Source organism: Pongo abelii, chromosome 18, assembly GCF_028885655.2.
Source record: "Pongo abelii isolate AG06213 chromosome 18, NHGRI_mPonAbe1-v2.0_pri, whole genome shotgun sequence".
Lineage (NCBI taxonomy): Eukaryota > Metazoa > Chordata > Mammalia > Primates > Hominidae > Pongo > Pongo abelii.
In genome coordinates this window covers 8,910,585-8,929,583 of record NC_072003.2, presented here as the reverse complement: position 1 = coordinate 8,929,583, position 18,999 = coordinate 8,910,585, and the positions used below count along the sequence as shown (strand labels likewise).

The window sequence follows — 18,999 nt, the reverse complement described above, 5'->3', positions numbered from 1 at the left end:
AAAAAGTCTTTCAAACTAAAGAGTTTATAATCTAATGATGACAAGTTAAAACATTAAAAAAAAAAAAAACATGTCACCTTGGGTTTGAAATTGCTGGTAATTTACTTTCTTAAAAGATTTAGACAAAACCAGGAAATAAGTTTCACAATAGCCTTTGTCCTAGGCACTAGATTAGTAATTAAGAACCCAATCTCCAGGGTTGCTGAATAGTTGATAATCTGCTCCTAAGTCTCCCAGCACCACAGGACTTAACGCACATATTAGTAATAATAAGAGTCTTAATTATAAGACTGTTACACACTGTGAACAAGTACTAACTCACCAACAGGTGTTTTGCTTATTTTTAATTTTTATTATAATTGTTATTTTTAATAGAGCTTTCAATGGCTGCCTACCACTGAAAGGATAAATTCCAAAATTCAGATTTCATTATGTAAAATTTTAAGGTCTTTTGCAACCTTTCTCTAGAAGGTAGTCTCTAATCTCAACAGATCAATATTTCTTAGCCTTTGGAAAAAACGTCAACTTGGCTCAGAAATTCCCATCAGTAGGTATCAGGTGAAGATCAAGCATGTGTATTTTTTTTTTTAAAGTTTTCTCAATGGATTCTAAAGATAAAGGTTGAGAAACACCTTGGGACCCTATCAACCACCTCCATATTCCCTCCTGCAATGATCTTTACCCACTTTCTTGCCAGGTGAACTCTTACCCTTTAAGACTCAATTTACACCACCCCTTTGACTCCTCATGCAGAGAGCCTTGCTATTCTTTTGGCTCTGGCAGGTATCATTGTGTACTACACACTCATTGATAGTTTGTTTTGCACCCTTCTACTACCCGGTTGACTTCTAGAGGGAAGGCCTGGGTCTGTTTTGGTACCTCAGCACCTAGCACAGTGTCTAGCGCCCAATACTATAATTCTGCAATAAAAGGTGAATTCATGGAAACAAGGATTAAGTGTTAATACACGGTCTGTCTCTTTGGCCCTTCCCTGATGAACATCAAACAACTGAGTGCCATCCAGCTAAGGTCATGGGTTCATGCAGCATATAACCGCTAAAACTGTGCAATGTAAAAAACCAAAAGAAAAACTCTCAAGGGCTTAAACTGGTGGCTTTATTACCGCTGAGCTCTTCAAGCCAAGCTCAGCAAAGTAGGGACAATGTTTTTGTACGGGCCATAAACTAAGAACGGCTTTCACATTTTTACATGTTTGAAAAAAAGCAACTATTTTGTGACACATGAAAATTGTATAAAATCTAAATTTCCATGTCCTTAGTTTTATTGGAAAACAATCATGCCCATTTATTTACATATTGTCTATGGCTACTTTTACACAGCAATGGCAGAACTCAGTAGTTGAAACAGGGATCATAGGGATTACAAAGTCAAAAACACTATCTGTGCCTACACTGATAAGTTGTTTGCAGACCCCTGCTTTAAGCTAACAAGCTGTACATTCTTTTCTCTTTCATAACTAAATTTGGCCTGGTTTTCTTACAGTCAAGCTACCCAGTGGTATCATGTTTCTTATGCCACCATTATCCTCCCTACTACCATCGTTACAGATGTCACTATACATTGCAAGTTTACTTTTTTTTTTTTTAATGGTTGTGCAGGGAAGGGTTGACTCTAGCAGGCCTGGGCTACCTCAAATCTTGCACATTTTCCAAAACAGCTTGTCCTTAGGATTGGACTTTGGCCAGCTCCTGGGAGATGAAATATCAGCCCTTAGAATATTATCTGCCTGATAAGATTATTTTTGTGCCAGGCATGGTGGCTCATACTTGTAATCCCAGCACTTTGGGAGACCGAGGTGGGAGGATTGCTTCAGGTCAGGAGTTCAAGACCAGCCTGGCTAACATGACGAAACCCCATCTCTACTAAAAATACAAAAGTTAGCTGGGTGTGGTGGTGGGCACCAGTAATCCCAGCTACTTGGGAGGCAGAGGTTGCAGTGAAACAAGATCATGCCCCTGCACTCCAGCCTGGGTGACAGAGTGAGAGACTCCATCTCAAAAACAAAAACAAAATTGTTTTTGTATGTCTGAGGCCTTGGACCACACAATATAGCTTTAATCTAATTGTTTATGGTAACCATTTATGGTGAATTCCTGTTCCTCACACCTCCACAACATGGGCTGAGGTTTGAGAGTTGGTCAGCCATGCAGGTGCAGCTTGCCTGTGTGAGGAACCTCTAATAAAAACACTGGACACTAAGGCTCGGGTGATCTTCACTGGTAACACTATGCCTGTGCTGTCACATGCCATTCCTGGAAAAATTAAGCACATCTGTGTGACTCCATAGTGAGAGGACACCTGGAAGCCTTTGCTGGGTTTCTTCTAAACTTCACCGCATGCACTTCTCCTCTTTGCTAATTTTTCATCTGTATCCTTTTGTTATAATAAACTAACTGTGAGTGTAACAGCCTTTTTGAACTCTGAGTCCTTCTAATCAATCATGGAGCCTGAGAGTGGTCTTCGGGACTCCCAACACAGCTGTGTGGTATAAAATCAAAGTTTATGCTTTTCCCTTCTGGAGTAAACAATCACAATACAATGCTTCAAAGATGAAACATTTACATGAAAGTCTTCAAATTCTTTGACTGCCATTGATGACTGCAGTTGTTCATACATTATTAGCGGTAGCAACCAGTGGGGCATGAGAGTTGTTAAGGTATTCCGTGCAGTGGCATCCTGAATAGCGTCAATGAGGACAGAATTTCTCAAACCCAGCACTGTTGACATTTTGGGCCAGATAACGATTTGTGGTCGAGGAATGTCTTGTGCATTGCAGGGTGTTTTAAAGCATCCTTGGCCTCCACCCACTAGATGTCAGCAGTGAACAACACTCCCCAATCCCCACCCCCACCACCACCCAAGATGTAACAATGAAACAAATGTTTCCAGAAATTGCCAAATTCCCCTAAGAGAAAGGTCACTCCATGTTAAGAACCACTAATCCAGGACTTGGGTTAACTAAAGCATTGGTGGAAGGTAACTTGTAGGTAGAAAATGAGCTTTGGAGTCACAAAGGTAACAGCTTTGGCCCTACTCCTTAACTTTCACAGTCAGCACCCATTGGCATCGTAACTTCACTGGATCTAATTTACCTGCAAATTGAAAGTAACAACACTTCTCCTGAAAACTTCTAATTTATGTACATATATTTAAAGGTCTCAACATGAACTCTGGCATGTGGCAGACAATATTAAATGCAAATATGTTTTCATTCATTATTATTATTACTATTACTATTATTTTGAGATGGAATCTTGCTCTATTGCCCAGGCTGGAGTGCAGTGGCGCAATCTCGGCTCACTGCAAGCTCCGCCTCCTGGGTTCACGCCACTCTCCTGCCTCAGCCTCCCCAGTAGCTGGGACTACAGGTGCCCGCCACCACGCCCGGATAATTTTTTTTTTTTTGTATTTTTAGTAGAGACAGGGTTTCACTGTATTAGCCAGGATGGTCTCGATCTCCTGACCTCGTGATCCGCCCGCCTCGGTCTCCCAAAGTGCTGGGATTACAGGCGTGAGCCACCGTGCCCGGCCTTCATTCATTATTATATTCTGTGACCTCATGAAGAGAAAACACTGAGGACATGCCCTCATCTACGCCTCCTGAGGATGCTGTGTAGCAAAGCAGTGAAAAAACATGGGCTTGAAACTTAGGAAAAAAGGCCTTTATATAATAACCAGATTTTTTCATATGGTAGTTCTGTGATTTGGCCAATGAGGTAAGCTTTCCCGTAAACCTTGACTTCATAATTTGATCATGAAAATAATGGGATAGCATGTTCATAAGGATCTGAGGAGAAACAAGGTGTTCAGCACAGAGCAAGTACCTGGAAGTGGCTTGCTGTTGTTGATGGTTTGAGTTTCTCACTATGTGGACAATGGTAACTTAAAACTTCCCCTGTGAAATTTATCCAGAGTCGGATATCCAAACCTCATTCGCCTCCCATAGCCTGGATGTGAGGCTTCTTATACAAGGACTATCTTGACACCCCGTGCTTCTGGGGGGAGCAGTTCTTGACAGACTTCCCACACACAAGAAAAAGAACCAATTTACTTCAAAAATGCAGTTGTTAGCACATAAGCAAGTACTGATCTTATTTGAAGATCAAAAAACCCCACAGGCTTCATCAAAGATGAGCTGCATTCCCTCTGTGGGATCTAGAAGGACGCAGATAAAAATTAAGGCCAAATATGGGCAAGGCTGGAATAAAACCTGGTAAGACAGAAGGCGGGAGGAGAGGAGAGAAGCGAAGTGAATTACAACTGAAAGGGGAGGCAAAGGTAAACAGATGTACAAGATAAACTCTTTGAAGTGGAACATTTCCAGGCTGAAAATTCTTTGCTTGGGGACTTAAATCTGGACTCTCCTGTTCTAGTTCACTGAAGTGCACTGCATTTGAATTTCGCAGATGTGTAAACTATACAACACATCCCAGAGCCAAAGGTCATTGGTTCATGAGGAATTGCTCCTTATGGCCATTGATTTGAGTCCAGTCCTCCTGGCGGGTATGAGAAAATGTTGGAGCCAAGAGGGGCACCTGAATATTTGCTGCTTTGAAGGGCTTGGATGGTAACAGTTACCTTGTAAACCCACACTGTGCTATTTCATCCCAAACGGGGCATGCTTTATACCCAGGACTTTTTTTAGCCAAATCACCCTGAGCCCAATGCCAATCTGAATAAAATAGAGCAAACTTGTGTCAGGCACCACAGTGATCAAAGGTGGGTTCTAGACAATCTTACTTTTCTCAGATGCTATTGTATCCAAATTGTAGGAAGGGAATTGAAAAGAGGTACAGTTAAGAGTATGACTAAAAGTCATTCTCTTAACTGTAATAGACTCTTGATGGTGGAAGTGGGAGGAAAAAATGCGAGGGAGCCTTCATGGACCTTCTTTTGACCCAATTCTGAGATGAATCATGGTTCACTCTAGCCCACAGAAAACCAATACCTTTGTATGGGTAATCCAAGGTCAAATACAGTTGCCCTTTTGAGATAAGCAATCAAAGAGTGTTATAGCCACCCTTTTCATTTTTAAACTTCATACCGAGATCCAAATCCACTTTCCCATCACCTAGCCCAGCATCAAGTCATGTGATCTGTGGCCAGGTCCTTTCTGAAATGGATATAATCAATTGAGGTGACTTTGGTGATCACATGAATCTCTTCTATTTCTATTTCACAGTCTGTGATGTTCTCTGATGCTCATATTATCTGATCCTCCCTGTAACCCTAGGGTGAGCTTGTTTCAAGACCTGACCACCTTTCAAATGTGACTTTGCAGTCAGGCATGGCACATTTTTAGTTCCTGTCATTTTCTTCTCCCTCTCAAAACCAGAAATTGTTCTTTTCAGGAGTATCCATTCAGAATCTCCTTATTCCCCCCAAATTCCACTAATAATAAGTATCCCTAGGGGCGGTTTTTGTTATCTTCAAGGTTTTCAAGTTGGTTTACTCTGCATCTCCTTATTTTTACTTTAATTGTATGTTTCTCATCTCTGGGACCTAACTATATCTTAGATCTGCATTTCCGTCAGAAGATCTTTGCCTTTCCCTATTGATCACGTCTCATGGAGTAATTTAACTCAATTCCAATTTCCCTTTGCAGGCGGGGTGCTCTCCATCCGTGGAAGTGAGTTATGTGTGTTCAAGTGGTGCATCTTATGAATCTTGTTAAGCTTTGCTGCCTTATAGCCCCGCTGATGGAATATTTAATCACAGAAATGAGTTGGCAGATATGATATACAACGTGGGTGAGCTTTGCAGTGTGTATCTTACTGGCAATTGAGAAACAGATAAATTTACCATTTGTCAGCACCATGCTGACAACTTTGTGTAACCTTCTGTTATTTATTTTGATTTTGCTTTAGTTATTTATGAAGATTAAAGGTGCCGTAAATCAACAGTTTCATTGGCTGGATATCGTGATTATCTCTAGAAGATACTACTTTTAAAAAATATATATTTTTTTTATTAGAAGACAAGGCAAATTCTCACAATGACAGAGAAAGTGTAAGAATCCCCTCTGAGGCCTATTCCTCCAGATTCTTGGAAACACTATTTTTAACGACACTAGATAACATGAGGCCTGCTACTGGGTACAGATATTCTGAGTCTACTTCTCCTCACTGCCTTGATTTTACTTAAACTCTAAAGAAGGGCCATACACATTGGCCAAAGACTTCATGACTCACCTGGATTTGTGTGTGGGGACTTACAATCATTTGTCTTGAATAAGCCTCAAGGACTCTGGAGATGATTAGATTTTAGGAGAAATTATCAATGCTGTTTTTGCTTTATAGAAAACTACCCATCTCTCCTGGGAGAAGGTTTATATTAATATATGTCATGGGATGTGCTGATGTATGTGTATCTGCTCTGAAGACTGGCACAGAATAAGCATTTAGAAAGATTTTTATAAGTATGACTTGATGAGAATTCAGAAAAGAAAAACCATCCAAAATACATTAGAACGTTCTCAACGCTTCCTCTGGAAGGCACGTGTGAGGGAGAAGGAATGTCATAATTTATCAATGCAAACAGTAATTAAAGAATGAAAGGTCCTCATTAAGTGCAATGGCTCTTCCTGCCTCCCCCCCCACCCAAGTTTGCAATAAAAACATACTTGGGGAGTCAAAACATTACATACAAAAATCAATAACTTGCCTTTTTTTTTTTGAGACAGAGTTTTGCTCTTGTCACCCAGGCTGCAGTGCAATGGTGCAATCTTGGCTCACTGCAACCTCCGACTCCCAGGTTCAAGTGATTCTTCTGCCTCAGCCTCCCAAGTAGCTGGTATTACAGGGGCACGCCACTATGCCTAGCTAGTTCTTTTGTATTTTTAGTAGAAACAGGATTTCACCATGTTGGCCAGGCTGGTCTCCAACTCCTGAGACCACCGTCCTCGGCCTCTCAAAGTACTGGGATTACAGGCGTGAGCCACCACGCCTGGTCAATAAGTTGTTATTTTATAATTAAAAGAGAAAATAAATGTTAGGGACAAGTCTACTAAATTAAGAAAATTACCTTTAGGAGAGATTGAAAATATTGATTTTAATTTACAAAATATGTGAATTTTTCATGCCTCATTCTGAGAGACAATTGGAGGCTGGGTTGTTAATTCTGCATAAGTTTCAGAAAATCAAATAATTACACTATGGGAATATTATAACATATGTCATTAACACACAACCTTATATAGAGAAATGACTAATAAGTCTGGCTTTCTATCTTAAGCAGATACAGAGCCAGCCTACTAAAAATACAAAGCAAATCAATGACAAGGTCTTCATTTCAGCTTTGAGGCACACTCGGAATTGTAAGATAAATTCAGACTATTTTTATAGCTGGGGAAATTTTAAATGCCCCATAAATTCTTAGTCATAGATCTGTAGATGTGTGACAGTAATAATTATACCTGGATATGGAAATGAATGCACTCTGCATCTATCGCTTTGCATAGGTCCATTCCATAGATGCAGGTGCCTGAAACTTCAGATTTAAGCCAGCCAGACCTTTCAGTGTTTGCAGGTCTTCAAATATTTCAAAGGAATTGCTTTGCAGTGTTAAAATTACAGCAACATGTCCCCACATTTCTGAATATTATGAGCTCTGTCTACCTACATACAAACGTACAGTTGAAAAGAGGAAAGCATGTGGATTTTCCGGATAATCCAGATAGTGGCAGCATGAAACACAGATACTCAGACTTCTCATGTAACACTTGTGAATATGGTGGTGGTGGTGGCAGCTGGAATCATACAGAATGATTATGTTACCTCTCTTCTTTCATTTCATTGGTTTGCACACAGAGCAGTAGCATGATCATAGGAGACAGTCAATTGGAATCATGACCTTTAGGCTGGGCTCATCACTTGAGGTCAGAAGTTCAAGACCAGCCTAGCCAACATGGCAAAACCGTCTCTACAAAAAAATACAAAAATGATCTGGGCATGGTGGTGGGCACCTGTAATTCCAGCTACTTGGGAGGCTAAGGCAGAAGAATTGCATGAACCCAGGAGGCGGAGGTTGCAGTGAGTCGAGATCATGTCACTGCACTCCAGCCTGGGCAACAGAGCAAAACTGCCTCAAAAAAAAAAAAAAAAAAAAAAGGGGCCGGGCGCAGTGGCTCACGCCTGTAATCCCAGCACTTTGGGACGCCAAGGTGGGCAGATCATGAGGTCAGGAGATCCAGACCATCCTGGCTAACACGGTGAAACCCCATCTCCACTAAAAATACAAAAATTAGCCGGGCGTGGTGGCGGATGCCTGTAGTCCCAGCTACTCGGGAGGCTGAGGCAGGAGAATCACTTGAACCCGGGAGGCGGAGCTTGCAGTGAGCTGAGACCACGCCACTGCACTCCAGCCTGGGTGACAGAGCAAGATTCCATCTCAAAAAAAAAAAAACAAAAAAAAAAAACCAAAAAAACCACTGGTATCAACTGGTTGTAAAGAACACGAGTTCTGAGATGATCAAAGCCTGATTTCAAAATCTGGCCTCCTCCTGACCAGCTGAAATCTCAGAGCAGTAATACCAACTTTTTGCATTTTGGTTTCCTCATTTAGAAAATCGCCATGAGCATTAAATACATTAAACTTATCTACAGTGCTTAGAACAGTGCTGGCCCATAGAAAGTATCCAGTAAACATTAACTTACATTATAACATTTTGTCTTCCTCTAACCTAATGATCTAACTTCTGAGGCTGGGCCCTGGGCTAATCTGAATAGCTGCTCTAATGTTCTAGAAGTCATGCACATTAATTTATTCTTATAGTTATAAATCAGTCTTAACTGTTTCTCTCGTCTTAATGTCCTCCTAAACACCCACAGATATGTTTGTGGCTATGAAAGCACAAGTAACGGGGATATTAGGTATTTTCCTGCTTAAAAGACCCAAGGGTGACTGGCAACTCCATCGCACAGGACCAGAAAAATGTAAAAATGCATTTCTCCCTCTACCACCACGCTCACATCCATACCCTTCCTCCCCACAAGAAGGCTTCTTGTTCTTCACTGGACTATTTTAGGCTGAAAATATGCACTCGGAGATGTGCATATGGACAGAGAAACTGATATTTCTTTAGTCTAACTACTCCATTCATGGGCAGTGCCTGCTGCGGAGACATGGAAGCTATTGTCTGACTTTTCAACCATTTGGAGTATTTGATTTCCTTGCAGCTTTGCACAAAGGTGCATCCCAGCAATACATGCCACGTTCTGTGTGTCCCCTGAATAAACTGCCATGCCCCTGATCCCAGAAATTAACACCCCCTAAATGAACAAAAGAATCTCTTTGTCTCATAGCATACTCAGAATTCAGCAGAATATGCGGCTAACTTTGCCTTCCTGGCAAAGAGATTAACATATTCATTTTTGTTTACTAAATGTTTACACGGTGCTGGCTACACACCACTCTTCATATATTAACCCATTTAATTCTAATGAATTACTATGAGTTTGTTACTATCATCTCCATTTAACAGAAGAGGAAACTGAGGCACAGAGAGGTTAAGTAACTTGCCCAGAGTCACACTGCTGGCGAGTAGGGGAGGCAGAATTTGAACCTGAGCTGTGTAGGCATGATTTCCATGTTCCTCACTCAGCAGAGGTGTCTTCTCAGGAGGTAGGGTTTGCAATATGATCATGGAAAGCCTGACGGCTAAGTCTCTTCCCCCATAAGAGTGAACACAGCTATTTTGCAGTGTTAGAATCCCTAGACTTAACCCAGGCTCCCGGTAAAACTTATACACGAAGAACAACTCCAAACATCGCCTACGTAAAATCCAGGAATCAGTTATCCTGTCGAGCCTTTCCAGATTTACCACATTTTTTAACTTAAATTTTGTCAGACTGGTTGTTGTGCCAGAGTAGCTAACTTTTCTGTGTTCCCTTCTCATCTATAAGGGTCAGTGTTTAGTATTAGGAAAATGACTAAAGTTAGGCAGCCCAGGAAGAAACAAAGCAAGGGGTATGACTTACCGTCAAGAGGTTACTAAGGGAGTGGCTCTAGATCAACGGATTATTTATTTCTCCTTATTAAAAAGCAAGAGCCACATCAAAGAAAGACTTCTTTTAAATAGCCATGTGGCAAATCTACTAAGGTCCTAGGTATTCCATGCAGCCTTGTTCAAGAGCAAGGACACATACAGGCAGTAGTGACGGGCCAAGCCTAGGACATCGAGACATGAAACCTCAGCCACTACTGCTTCTGGGTTATGCTCTCCCAAAATTTCTAAGAGAATGGATTTCCCAGTTGAGAGGTAATTGGTGCTTAGGCAGGGAAGGGGTGAGGAGAGAGACATATTCTGGAAGGCAAAGTAGAGAGAAAAGGAATTGCTAAGGGAAATTGATTAATGAACGAAGACAGACAACTTATTAGTTATCGAAATAGGCCTTCCCTTGGCAATTCCAAATCACTTCCACATTACTGGAATAATTAAGCCAACTCAACTCTCTGCTTTGCCAGGAAAAAGAAAATGCCAACCCCAAATGGAAATGTACAGCTAAAACACACATTCAGGCACATTGAAATACAATGGGTGTGAGCAGCTCTCCATTTGTTCAATACACTATTGAACAAAGTCACAATGCTTCTTTAGGGCAAAATCAATGTGAATTGTCCTAAGGAGCAGTGGCTCCACGCTGATCCCCCAACCATGAAACTTACATGATTCCCTTGTAATTTTTAAACTGTTTTAAGCACTCTTGATTTTGCCCAAAGAAATCATTCAGAACTTGTTAGGATAGGAATTCACTTGCTTCAGGTTATTTTACAAAACTCATTCATTCTTGGCAGGCAAAGCACATTTAGAAAAGACCAAGAAGACTTCGTGCAAAGAGAAACTCTGTACCTGCATAGAATTCGGGACTGTAGACTGCACCCACAACTGGATTCAATTTCCAGCCTTAAAAGAAATACACAAAAACATTATTATCACATTTGATTCAACATCTTATATAATTGCAAATGAATCACAAATCAAATGGGTTAAAGTATCTTATTTTGTATTTTAAAATGTAAAGGAGGTGTTGTTTGGGCATGCATAAAAATACTTAAAAACCACACGTAAGAAAATAGATTTATGCCCTTCTTTGATTTTCTGCCAGTGCAAGTTAATGGAATGGAAACTACTGACCAGCCACAAGTGACCCCTTTGAAAATGACATGGTAATTAATTTTCTACTCCATCAACATTTTTTAAAACTACTATAATAATTTCAATTTTTTCTTATTTTATATATCACTGCTAGATAATCCATCACACCCCTCTGCATTAAGTTCACAAAAATTAGAAAGCTTGCATAAACAAAATTCTTGGCAGCAATATATTCTAACAATTGTCATTCCTAATTATAACCTCGAGATACTAGAGAATTCCAAAGTGCTTCATGAAAACCAAAGAAAATGATATTTTATCCCCTAGAGATGTACTGTGGACTACATTTTAATGCATTCAGGAACTGTAAAAAATTCTTCATCAATGCATGATATCTAAGGTAACTTTCAAATAACCTGTATATATGATTAATGGAATGCTGTAATTTTCCAAATGTTCTGGATGGAGAGTTTTTTGTAAAATGAATCCTGGCCCTTTAGAAATCTTTACTCACAAAAAAGAGCATACAAGAATATTCTCAAATTGGAAAACACATTACATATATGCTGGGCATTATTTAGGGAACAATTTCCAGAGAATGATCACGTTTTAGGGTTTTGTGATTGTTTCCTGCTCCTGCTGGTTAAGTCTTTATAAAAGCATCCATGCGGGCCGGGTGAAGTGGCTCATGCCTGTAGTCCCAGCACTTTGGGAGGCCAAGGCAGGCAGATCACGAGGTGAGGAGTTTGAGACCAGCCTGGCCAACATAGTGAAACTCCATCTGTACTAAAAATACAAAAAATTAGCCAGGCATGGTGGTAGGCACCTGTAATCTCAGCTACTTGGGAGTCCGAGGCAGGAGAATCACCTGAACCTGGGAGGCAGAGGTTGCAGTGAGCTGAGATCACGCCATTGCACTCCAGCCCAGGTGACAGTGCGAGACTCTGTCTCAAAAAAAAAAAAAAAAAAAAAAAAATCCATGCAGGTCGGGCACGGTGGCTCATGCCTGTAATCCTACCACTTTGAGAGGCAAAGGCAGGCAGGTCACTTGAGGTTAGGAGTTTCCAGAGACCAGCCTGTCCAGCATGGCGAAACCTTGACTCTACTAAAAATACAAAGTAGTAACAACTAATCAGGCTGAGGCACGAGAATCGCTTGAACCTGGTAGTCAGAGGCTGCAGTGAGCCGAGATGGTGCCACCGTACTCCAGCCTGGGTGACAGAGTGAGACTCTGTCTCAAAAAGAAAAAAAAAAAACCTTGAAAGACAGAAGAGGGTAAGGTGTTTACTCCTTTGCTCTGAGTCCTTGAGCAGAGGGTCAAATACCAAAGGTCCTTTAATAAATGTTTTTGAGAAAAGGCAATGATTAAAGTTTGAATGTGAAGGAAGGTATTTTTGAAAGTAAGAACTCTCTGAGGTTTGCCGAGAAGAGAGAGGTGTGATTTTCTGCCCGACCTAAGAATAGCCCAGAGGTGTTCTTAATATCCAGTAAGGAAAACAGAGGCTCACTAACTCAACAGACAGGCCAGTATGTCTATTGAAATCCAGAACTTTCTAAAACTTAATAAGAATGTTTTCTAAGAACTTTCAGTTCCAACTTGAAGAAGCTAGGTGGTTTACAGCCCCCGAGATGATCTTAGAATAGAGTTTCTCAAAGTGTTATACTTCTATTACCTGGGAGGCATATTTAATTCCTGGGCCCCATTTTTAGAGTGACAGAAAGAAACATGAAATTCTGAGACCTATTGCCCTAGCGGTTTCTGAAATTTCATACTGACACCCTCTTCTCTTGTATTAATCACATCTTACCTTATAAGAATTTCTATAGTGATGTAAAAATAAATATTAGTTCAGACATTTCAGAATGTGTTTTATGAGTAGGGAAATGACTTCAATTTGACCAATTGAAATTCCACTGCTTCCTTTTTTTAAAAAAAGTCTAATTCCTGAGGATATGGGAATTAATATCTACATTTCAACTTAGAGTCTAAGAAAACGTACAAAAAACTAGTTGAAAATAAAGCTGCAGACATAATGTCCTTTCTTTCTAGTTTTTCACAGAAACCTAGAATTTGTAAACTCGATATGGGGTCATATTAAATGAATAATTATTAAGTGATCACTCTTCATCTTTCCACTGTTACCCATCTCATACTCTACTGATGCTCCTACCTCTTATTGGTAGTGGAGATAGTGTCTTTCCCATACTGTGCATCTCAGGTCTTGTTTCTTGAATATCCTTACTACCTTAAATACTTTCTTTTGCATATAAGACTTCCTTTTCCTTTTCACTGAAGGTATACTTATCAATGAATTTTGGTGTAGCTCTTAAAGATTATAAATTTGCCAATGGCCTCTCATTTCCTAAAAACAAAGCAAAAAATTCCAGATCTCTCAGAGGCATTTGAGGCTGCCTAGAAATCATGTTTATCTCATCTGCCTACCTACCTATCCATCTATCTACTGATCTATCTATAAACACACCTATAATCTGTCTATCCCCCTATAATCTGCTGTTTATTTCCCTCTCTTTCTGCAAGTTATGAGTTTGCCAAGTCTACACATGGTAATCTCTTCATAAAAAAGTAAAGAAAATAAATGATACTCTCCTTCTTCAGGAGATCTGTGCTATCTCATGTTTGCAAGCATTAATTGTGAGAAAGGTAATTGATAAAGTCTCCTCTACAAGAAACCAACTGGGAATCTGTGTGCTGCAAAATGAAATGCTCGGGTCATCATGGGAACATGAGTGCAGATGTCAACCTTCTTCCCATCCTTGATCCCTTCTAAACAAGGCTACTCCACTCCCACTGTAGGAAACCAAAGACCTTTCTGAACTCTGTGATGGGAATGAAAACCCAATTTCTAGTCTCCCTCTTCTCCCTCTAATCATGAAACCTGTTACTCAGCAAGTCCTTTTCCCTTCAGCAAATGGCATCTCTATCTACTTGGTTGCTCAAAATAAAATTCATCAATACTTCCTTGATGCTTCTCCTACCCTCATACCCCATGTGCAATCCATTAGAAAATCCTGTTGGTTAAAACTTGAAAAGTTCTTCCCTCCTTCTCCATTGCCACCACTGCAGACCAAGGCCTTCGTATCTCTGCCTGGACAAGTCCAACAGCAGAAATGCCCTAATTCTCACTGTCTCCTCTTCCTCCACCTTCCCCCTGTCCATTCTGGTCATAGTGACCAAAGCAATTTTTAAAAAGAACATCAGCTTTGTCATCCTGCTACTCAGAATTCAATAGCTTCTTCCCAACTTAAGATAAGCACACATGTCTTACCTTAGTCAATAAGCACACACTAACCATTGACCAAACTATTTGGTACCTCTTTGGTACCACTTCCCTTTTTCCCTGTCCCCGTCTCTCCCAGCTACAGTGACACTGGCCATTTTCATCTTTATAAAACCCCCCAAGACCACCGTATATCAAAGTCTCTTTGTATCCACTTCTCCTTCTTCTTGGAGAACTCTCTAGCTTTTCACAAAGTCGACTTCATGTTATTTAGGGCTCTGGAGTCTTTTCAGAACATGCCAGTTAATGTCACTTTCCCACCTCCTCTTAGAGTTACTCTTGGATTCCATGATTCCATTCCCAGTTTTATTTTCTGCATTGCCGTTAATGCTATTTGGATTTAGCTTCTTTCTTTGCTTGCTCTTGTCTTTTATAACCATTCTCCCTCATTAAAATTAACAGTCAAGCAAGCAAGACTGCTGTCCAACATGAATCTCCAGCACCTAAAACGTTGTTTGGCAAAGTAAGAATTCCATAAATATTTACTTGGTTTTTCTCTAAAGAAACTAAAGGAATATAGTTTTCCCTAATAGACCAATTTTTTTTTTTTTTGGCTCTGATTATGTCTCCTTCCAATCTTCAAGGACCTGCTTCCTTCCATAGACTATACATTAAATAAAGAAGAATCCTGTTAGGGATGACTGTTGTCCCGGTTGCTTAGTTGAAATTACTTTTTTTGATGTAGGCGTTTACAGCTATACACTTTTTGATTAGCACTGCTTTTGCTGTATCCCATAGACTTTGGCATGACATGTTTCCATTTTAATTTATATCAGAATTTTTAAAATTCCTTCACTGACCCAATGGACATTCAGGAGCACACTGTTGAATTTCCATGTATTTGTACAGTTTCTGCAGTTCCTCTTGCTATTGATTTCTAGTTTTATTCTATTATGGTCTAAGAAAATACTTGATATAGTTTAGATTTTTAAAAAATTTGTTGAGACTTGTTTGGTGGCCTGACTTGTGGCTTATCCTGGAGAATGTTCCATGTGTTGATGAGTAGATGATGTATTCTGCAGCTGTTGGATAAGGTATTCTGTAAATGTCTCTTATGTCCATTTGGTCTAGAATCCAGCCCTTGAAAATCACCTCCACTCAGACTTACAGAGCTCATGCAGGCTTATGTAAATGCATGCAAATCACATGCAAATGAACCCACATTCCCTGTGAGTCCTCTTCGTACCTGGAAGAGACCCTTGGGATAACCCTGCTGGAGATAAGAGCCTGCACTGTCAGGAAGATGAACAAAATGATCCCATTTTTAATTTCTTAGGCAGTTTGTGTATGTCCCCAGGCCTTGCAAATTCAGAGATTTTGATCAAGGACATTAAACTGAACAATGAGGCTTACAACAAAACGAGAACGACTGATAAGGCCCACAGGTCCCAGCCTCCCAGGGCCCCCCAGCCCCACAACAAGACAATGGAGCAGAGACCAGACGTCTTGGGGTCTGGCTCTGTATCAGACACACAAGCAGTTGAGACCCCTCTGTGGCCGGGACTCAAGGGGCTACATCTGAATTGGCACTCCCCTCCCCAAATTTAGCTTGTCAAAGGTCAACTGTCAGCATTTCTAAAATATGCTGGTTAAGACCTCCAGTGTTAACTATGACTGCATTGGGTGTTAAAAGGCCAAGTCTGAATGTGCACACAAAAAACATCAGCACAGGCTTTCTCTAAGGCTTTGCTGGGTTACATATCAAAGAAACGCATTCCAGAGAGCACCCTTATGTACACTACAGGAGTTACAAAAACTGCCTGTCAATGCTTTCTAAAGACATATACTAAGGATGCCAGAGACCTGGCAGCTGACATGGTACAGGTGGCAACTCTCAAATAACAAACAAAAGGAAGCGAGGTGTGCACGGGGTACAAATGTGTTTTATTTGGGTTCACTGAATATTCTTTAACGGCGTGTATTTATTGCCAACATTTAAATTCCGTCTAAAATACAGGATTTCTATTTCTCTTGAAACATTGGTAGAAATGGTAACTTTAAGTTGAGAATCCCTCAGAGACAGACTTATTACAGGTGGTCAGGGGCTCCTGCATTTAACTCCCCACTTAGTCACATTTGCCACTGCTCCCCATTGTGAGCCTGATAGGGAGATCAAATATTTGAGATCTTTTATTGTTACTTCGTGGTGGTGGTGGTGGTGTTGATTTTTCCTAGCAGATAAATATTTTGCTTTACTTCAGTAAGAAAACAATAGCCAGTCCCAAAAGACTGAGTTTTTCGAAGACTCTCTGTTTGCTTATTTTACCTGTTCAGCCCCTTTTAGCATCTGAAGAACTGATCCTTAAACTACTATCTCTCAGGGAATTCAACTATCCATGACAATAAAGGAATAATATGATGACTTAATATTGAGACTATGTGTAATCAAATACTACTGTGCTATAAATAGTAAAAATAATGTTTTAGGCCACTTTGCATACCTAGCATTGTGTTGAGCACTTTCTCTCATAATTATCACAAAGAACTGTGATGTAGTTCCCATCATTTGTACAGTTCCCACTAGAGAGCTGGCACATGGAGAGTTTAAACAACTTCCTACAATTCAACAGCCAGTGAATGGAAGAACTGATCCTGGCAACAAAGACTACCTCTGTCTGGAGTCTTGGATATGTTTGCCCCATTTTCATCCTTCCTAACATCTCTAAGAAAATGAAAAAGCCATGTCTAGCACCCATGCTTCCCCAGCATCCAGGAAATCCTTGTGAATTCAGCTCTTAATCTTGTATTGCAGATCCAACATTTGATCCCCAAAGAACACAGCAAACCCCAACTCCTCTGTGTGGGTAGGTGTCCTTAGGAGAAATAGCAATAGAGAAATAGTCCAATCCCCTCTTTGTGGAACTTTTTAATAGAACGTCCAGAAGCCTACAGCTCATTCTACAGCTTTTCATTATGTCATTGTTTAAATATCCTGAGAATAGTATCCACACCCTCCATGTTATTAACTATAAACCTCTATAATAGACAGGTATCTCATCACATTTAGAATTCAGTCTTATTTATCACTGGAAACTTTGCAGCTGCTAAAAGTTTTTCTGGATACATGATTGAAGTAATGAATGAAGGTGATGCTGGCATTGATAACTATATTTCATCACCTGGAGATGACCTGAAACTTTGATAGCTCCAGTAATTTATAATTTTGCTGAAGTACAATTTCTATGCTTTGTGAGAATGAATTATGTAGCTAATGAGTGAACCTCACCAATGGCTTAATTTTCTCATTTCAGTGTGACTTTATTGGTCCCGACTTACCCTCTTTTGCCATAACTCTATCGTCTTGCTTATTAAGGATTTGAAAGGGCCCTATATTTTTTCAGTAATATTGTATTGCCACTTAAGGGAATTTATCTGTAGTGGTGATACTCATGAGTTGAAACTCGGGATAGCTTGGAGAACTACTTTTCTTTGAATACCAAAGTTCTCCATAATCTCCACTATAGAAGCCACAGTCTTTATACAATTAGAATTCACATTTGCGTTTTAAATAAATTCTACTGTGTCTATCCATCAACCCCTTAGGTGCTATACACAGTGTGTGTGACAGGAACAATTCTCTGAGTTCCCTTTTGCAGGTACATGGATGAGAGACCCATATGACTTACTTATTCCTGGAAACTGAGTGCACGGCTACCTGGAATGGGACATGGGATGTGCATGCCAACATCTGGCAGGAACACGAGGTTGCACATTTAATAATTTTTTTGTTATTGTAGTTGGTTGCCACTTGAGTGCATTTCTACAAGAAGACAAAGGGAAAGCGATGCCTGATACACACAGGCATGGTCACAAGATTTCGTTACTTCATAACAAAAAGAAAAGGCTGGGCCAGAAGTGGTGGCTCATGCCTGTAATCTTAGCATTTTTGGAGGCCAAGACAGGCAGATGGCTTGAGCTCAGGAGTTCGAGACCAGCCTGGGCAACATGGTGAAACTCCGTCTCTACAAAAAAAAAAAAAAAAAAAACTAGCCAGGCATTGTGGCATGTGGCTGTAGTCCCAGCTACCAGGGAGAATTGCTTGAGCCTGGGAGGCAGAGGTTGCAATGAGCCAATATCGTGCCACTGCCCTCCAGCCTGGGTGAAAAAGTGAGACCTGTCTCAAAAAAAAAAAAAAAAAAAAGGCTTTATTAATTACTTCATCTTCTCTAGCTTCAATGTTGCATCTCTAAAATAGGGATAATGATGTCCTCTTTATAGGAATTCATTTGTGTCCAGTGCACTTAAAATGCCTCACATAATGCATACCTCATATTCCAGAAAGGCTAGTTATTTATAAATGGGCTTTGAATTGTGTTAAAAAAATCCTACAGGTCTAGTTCTCAGTCCCTGGTCATAAAATTGATCAATAACTCTTTTAAAATAAATATACATGCACATGGCTTGTGAAATATTTGGCTTTTCTTGCTCCGGTTTCTCACTCAGCACACATGAGCAGCTAGTCATATGTAGACAAGCACACATGTGCCTCGGCACCTGTGCAACTTCATAATTAAAGACTATGCCCAACCGTCAGGTTGATGTCACCATATATTAAATCTGGCAAGTTTCAGAATCATTACTTTT

The 18,999-nt window shown here is 40.2% G+C and overlaps 1 protein-coding gene across 38 annotated transcripts in view; it reads right to left on the bottom strand.

The window, feature by feature from the left end:
- The window catches only part of RBFOX1 (RNA binding fox-1 homolog 1), a 2,503,848-nt gene that overhangs the window by 94,101 nt on the left and 2,390,748 nt on the right, over positions 1–18,999 (bottom strand). For all 38 annotated transcript variants that reach the window (XM_054533103.2, XM_054533097.1, XM_054533099.1 and 35 more), the window contains 1 exon segment: positions 10,871–10,924. In XM_054533103.2, coding sequence (XP_054389078.2) covers positions 10,871–10,924 — 54 coding nt within the window.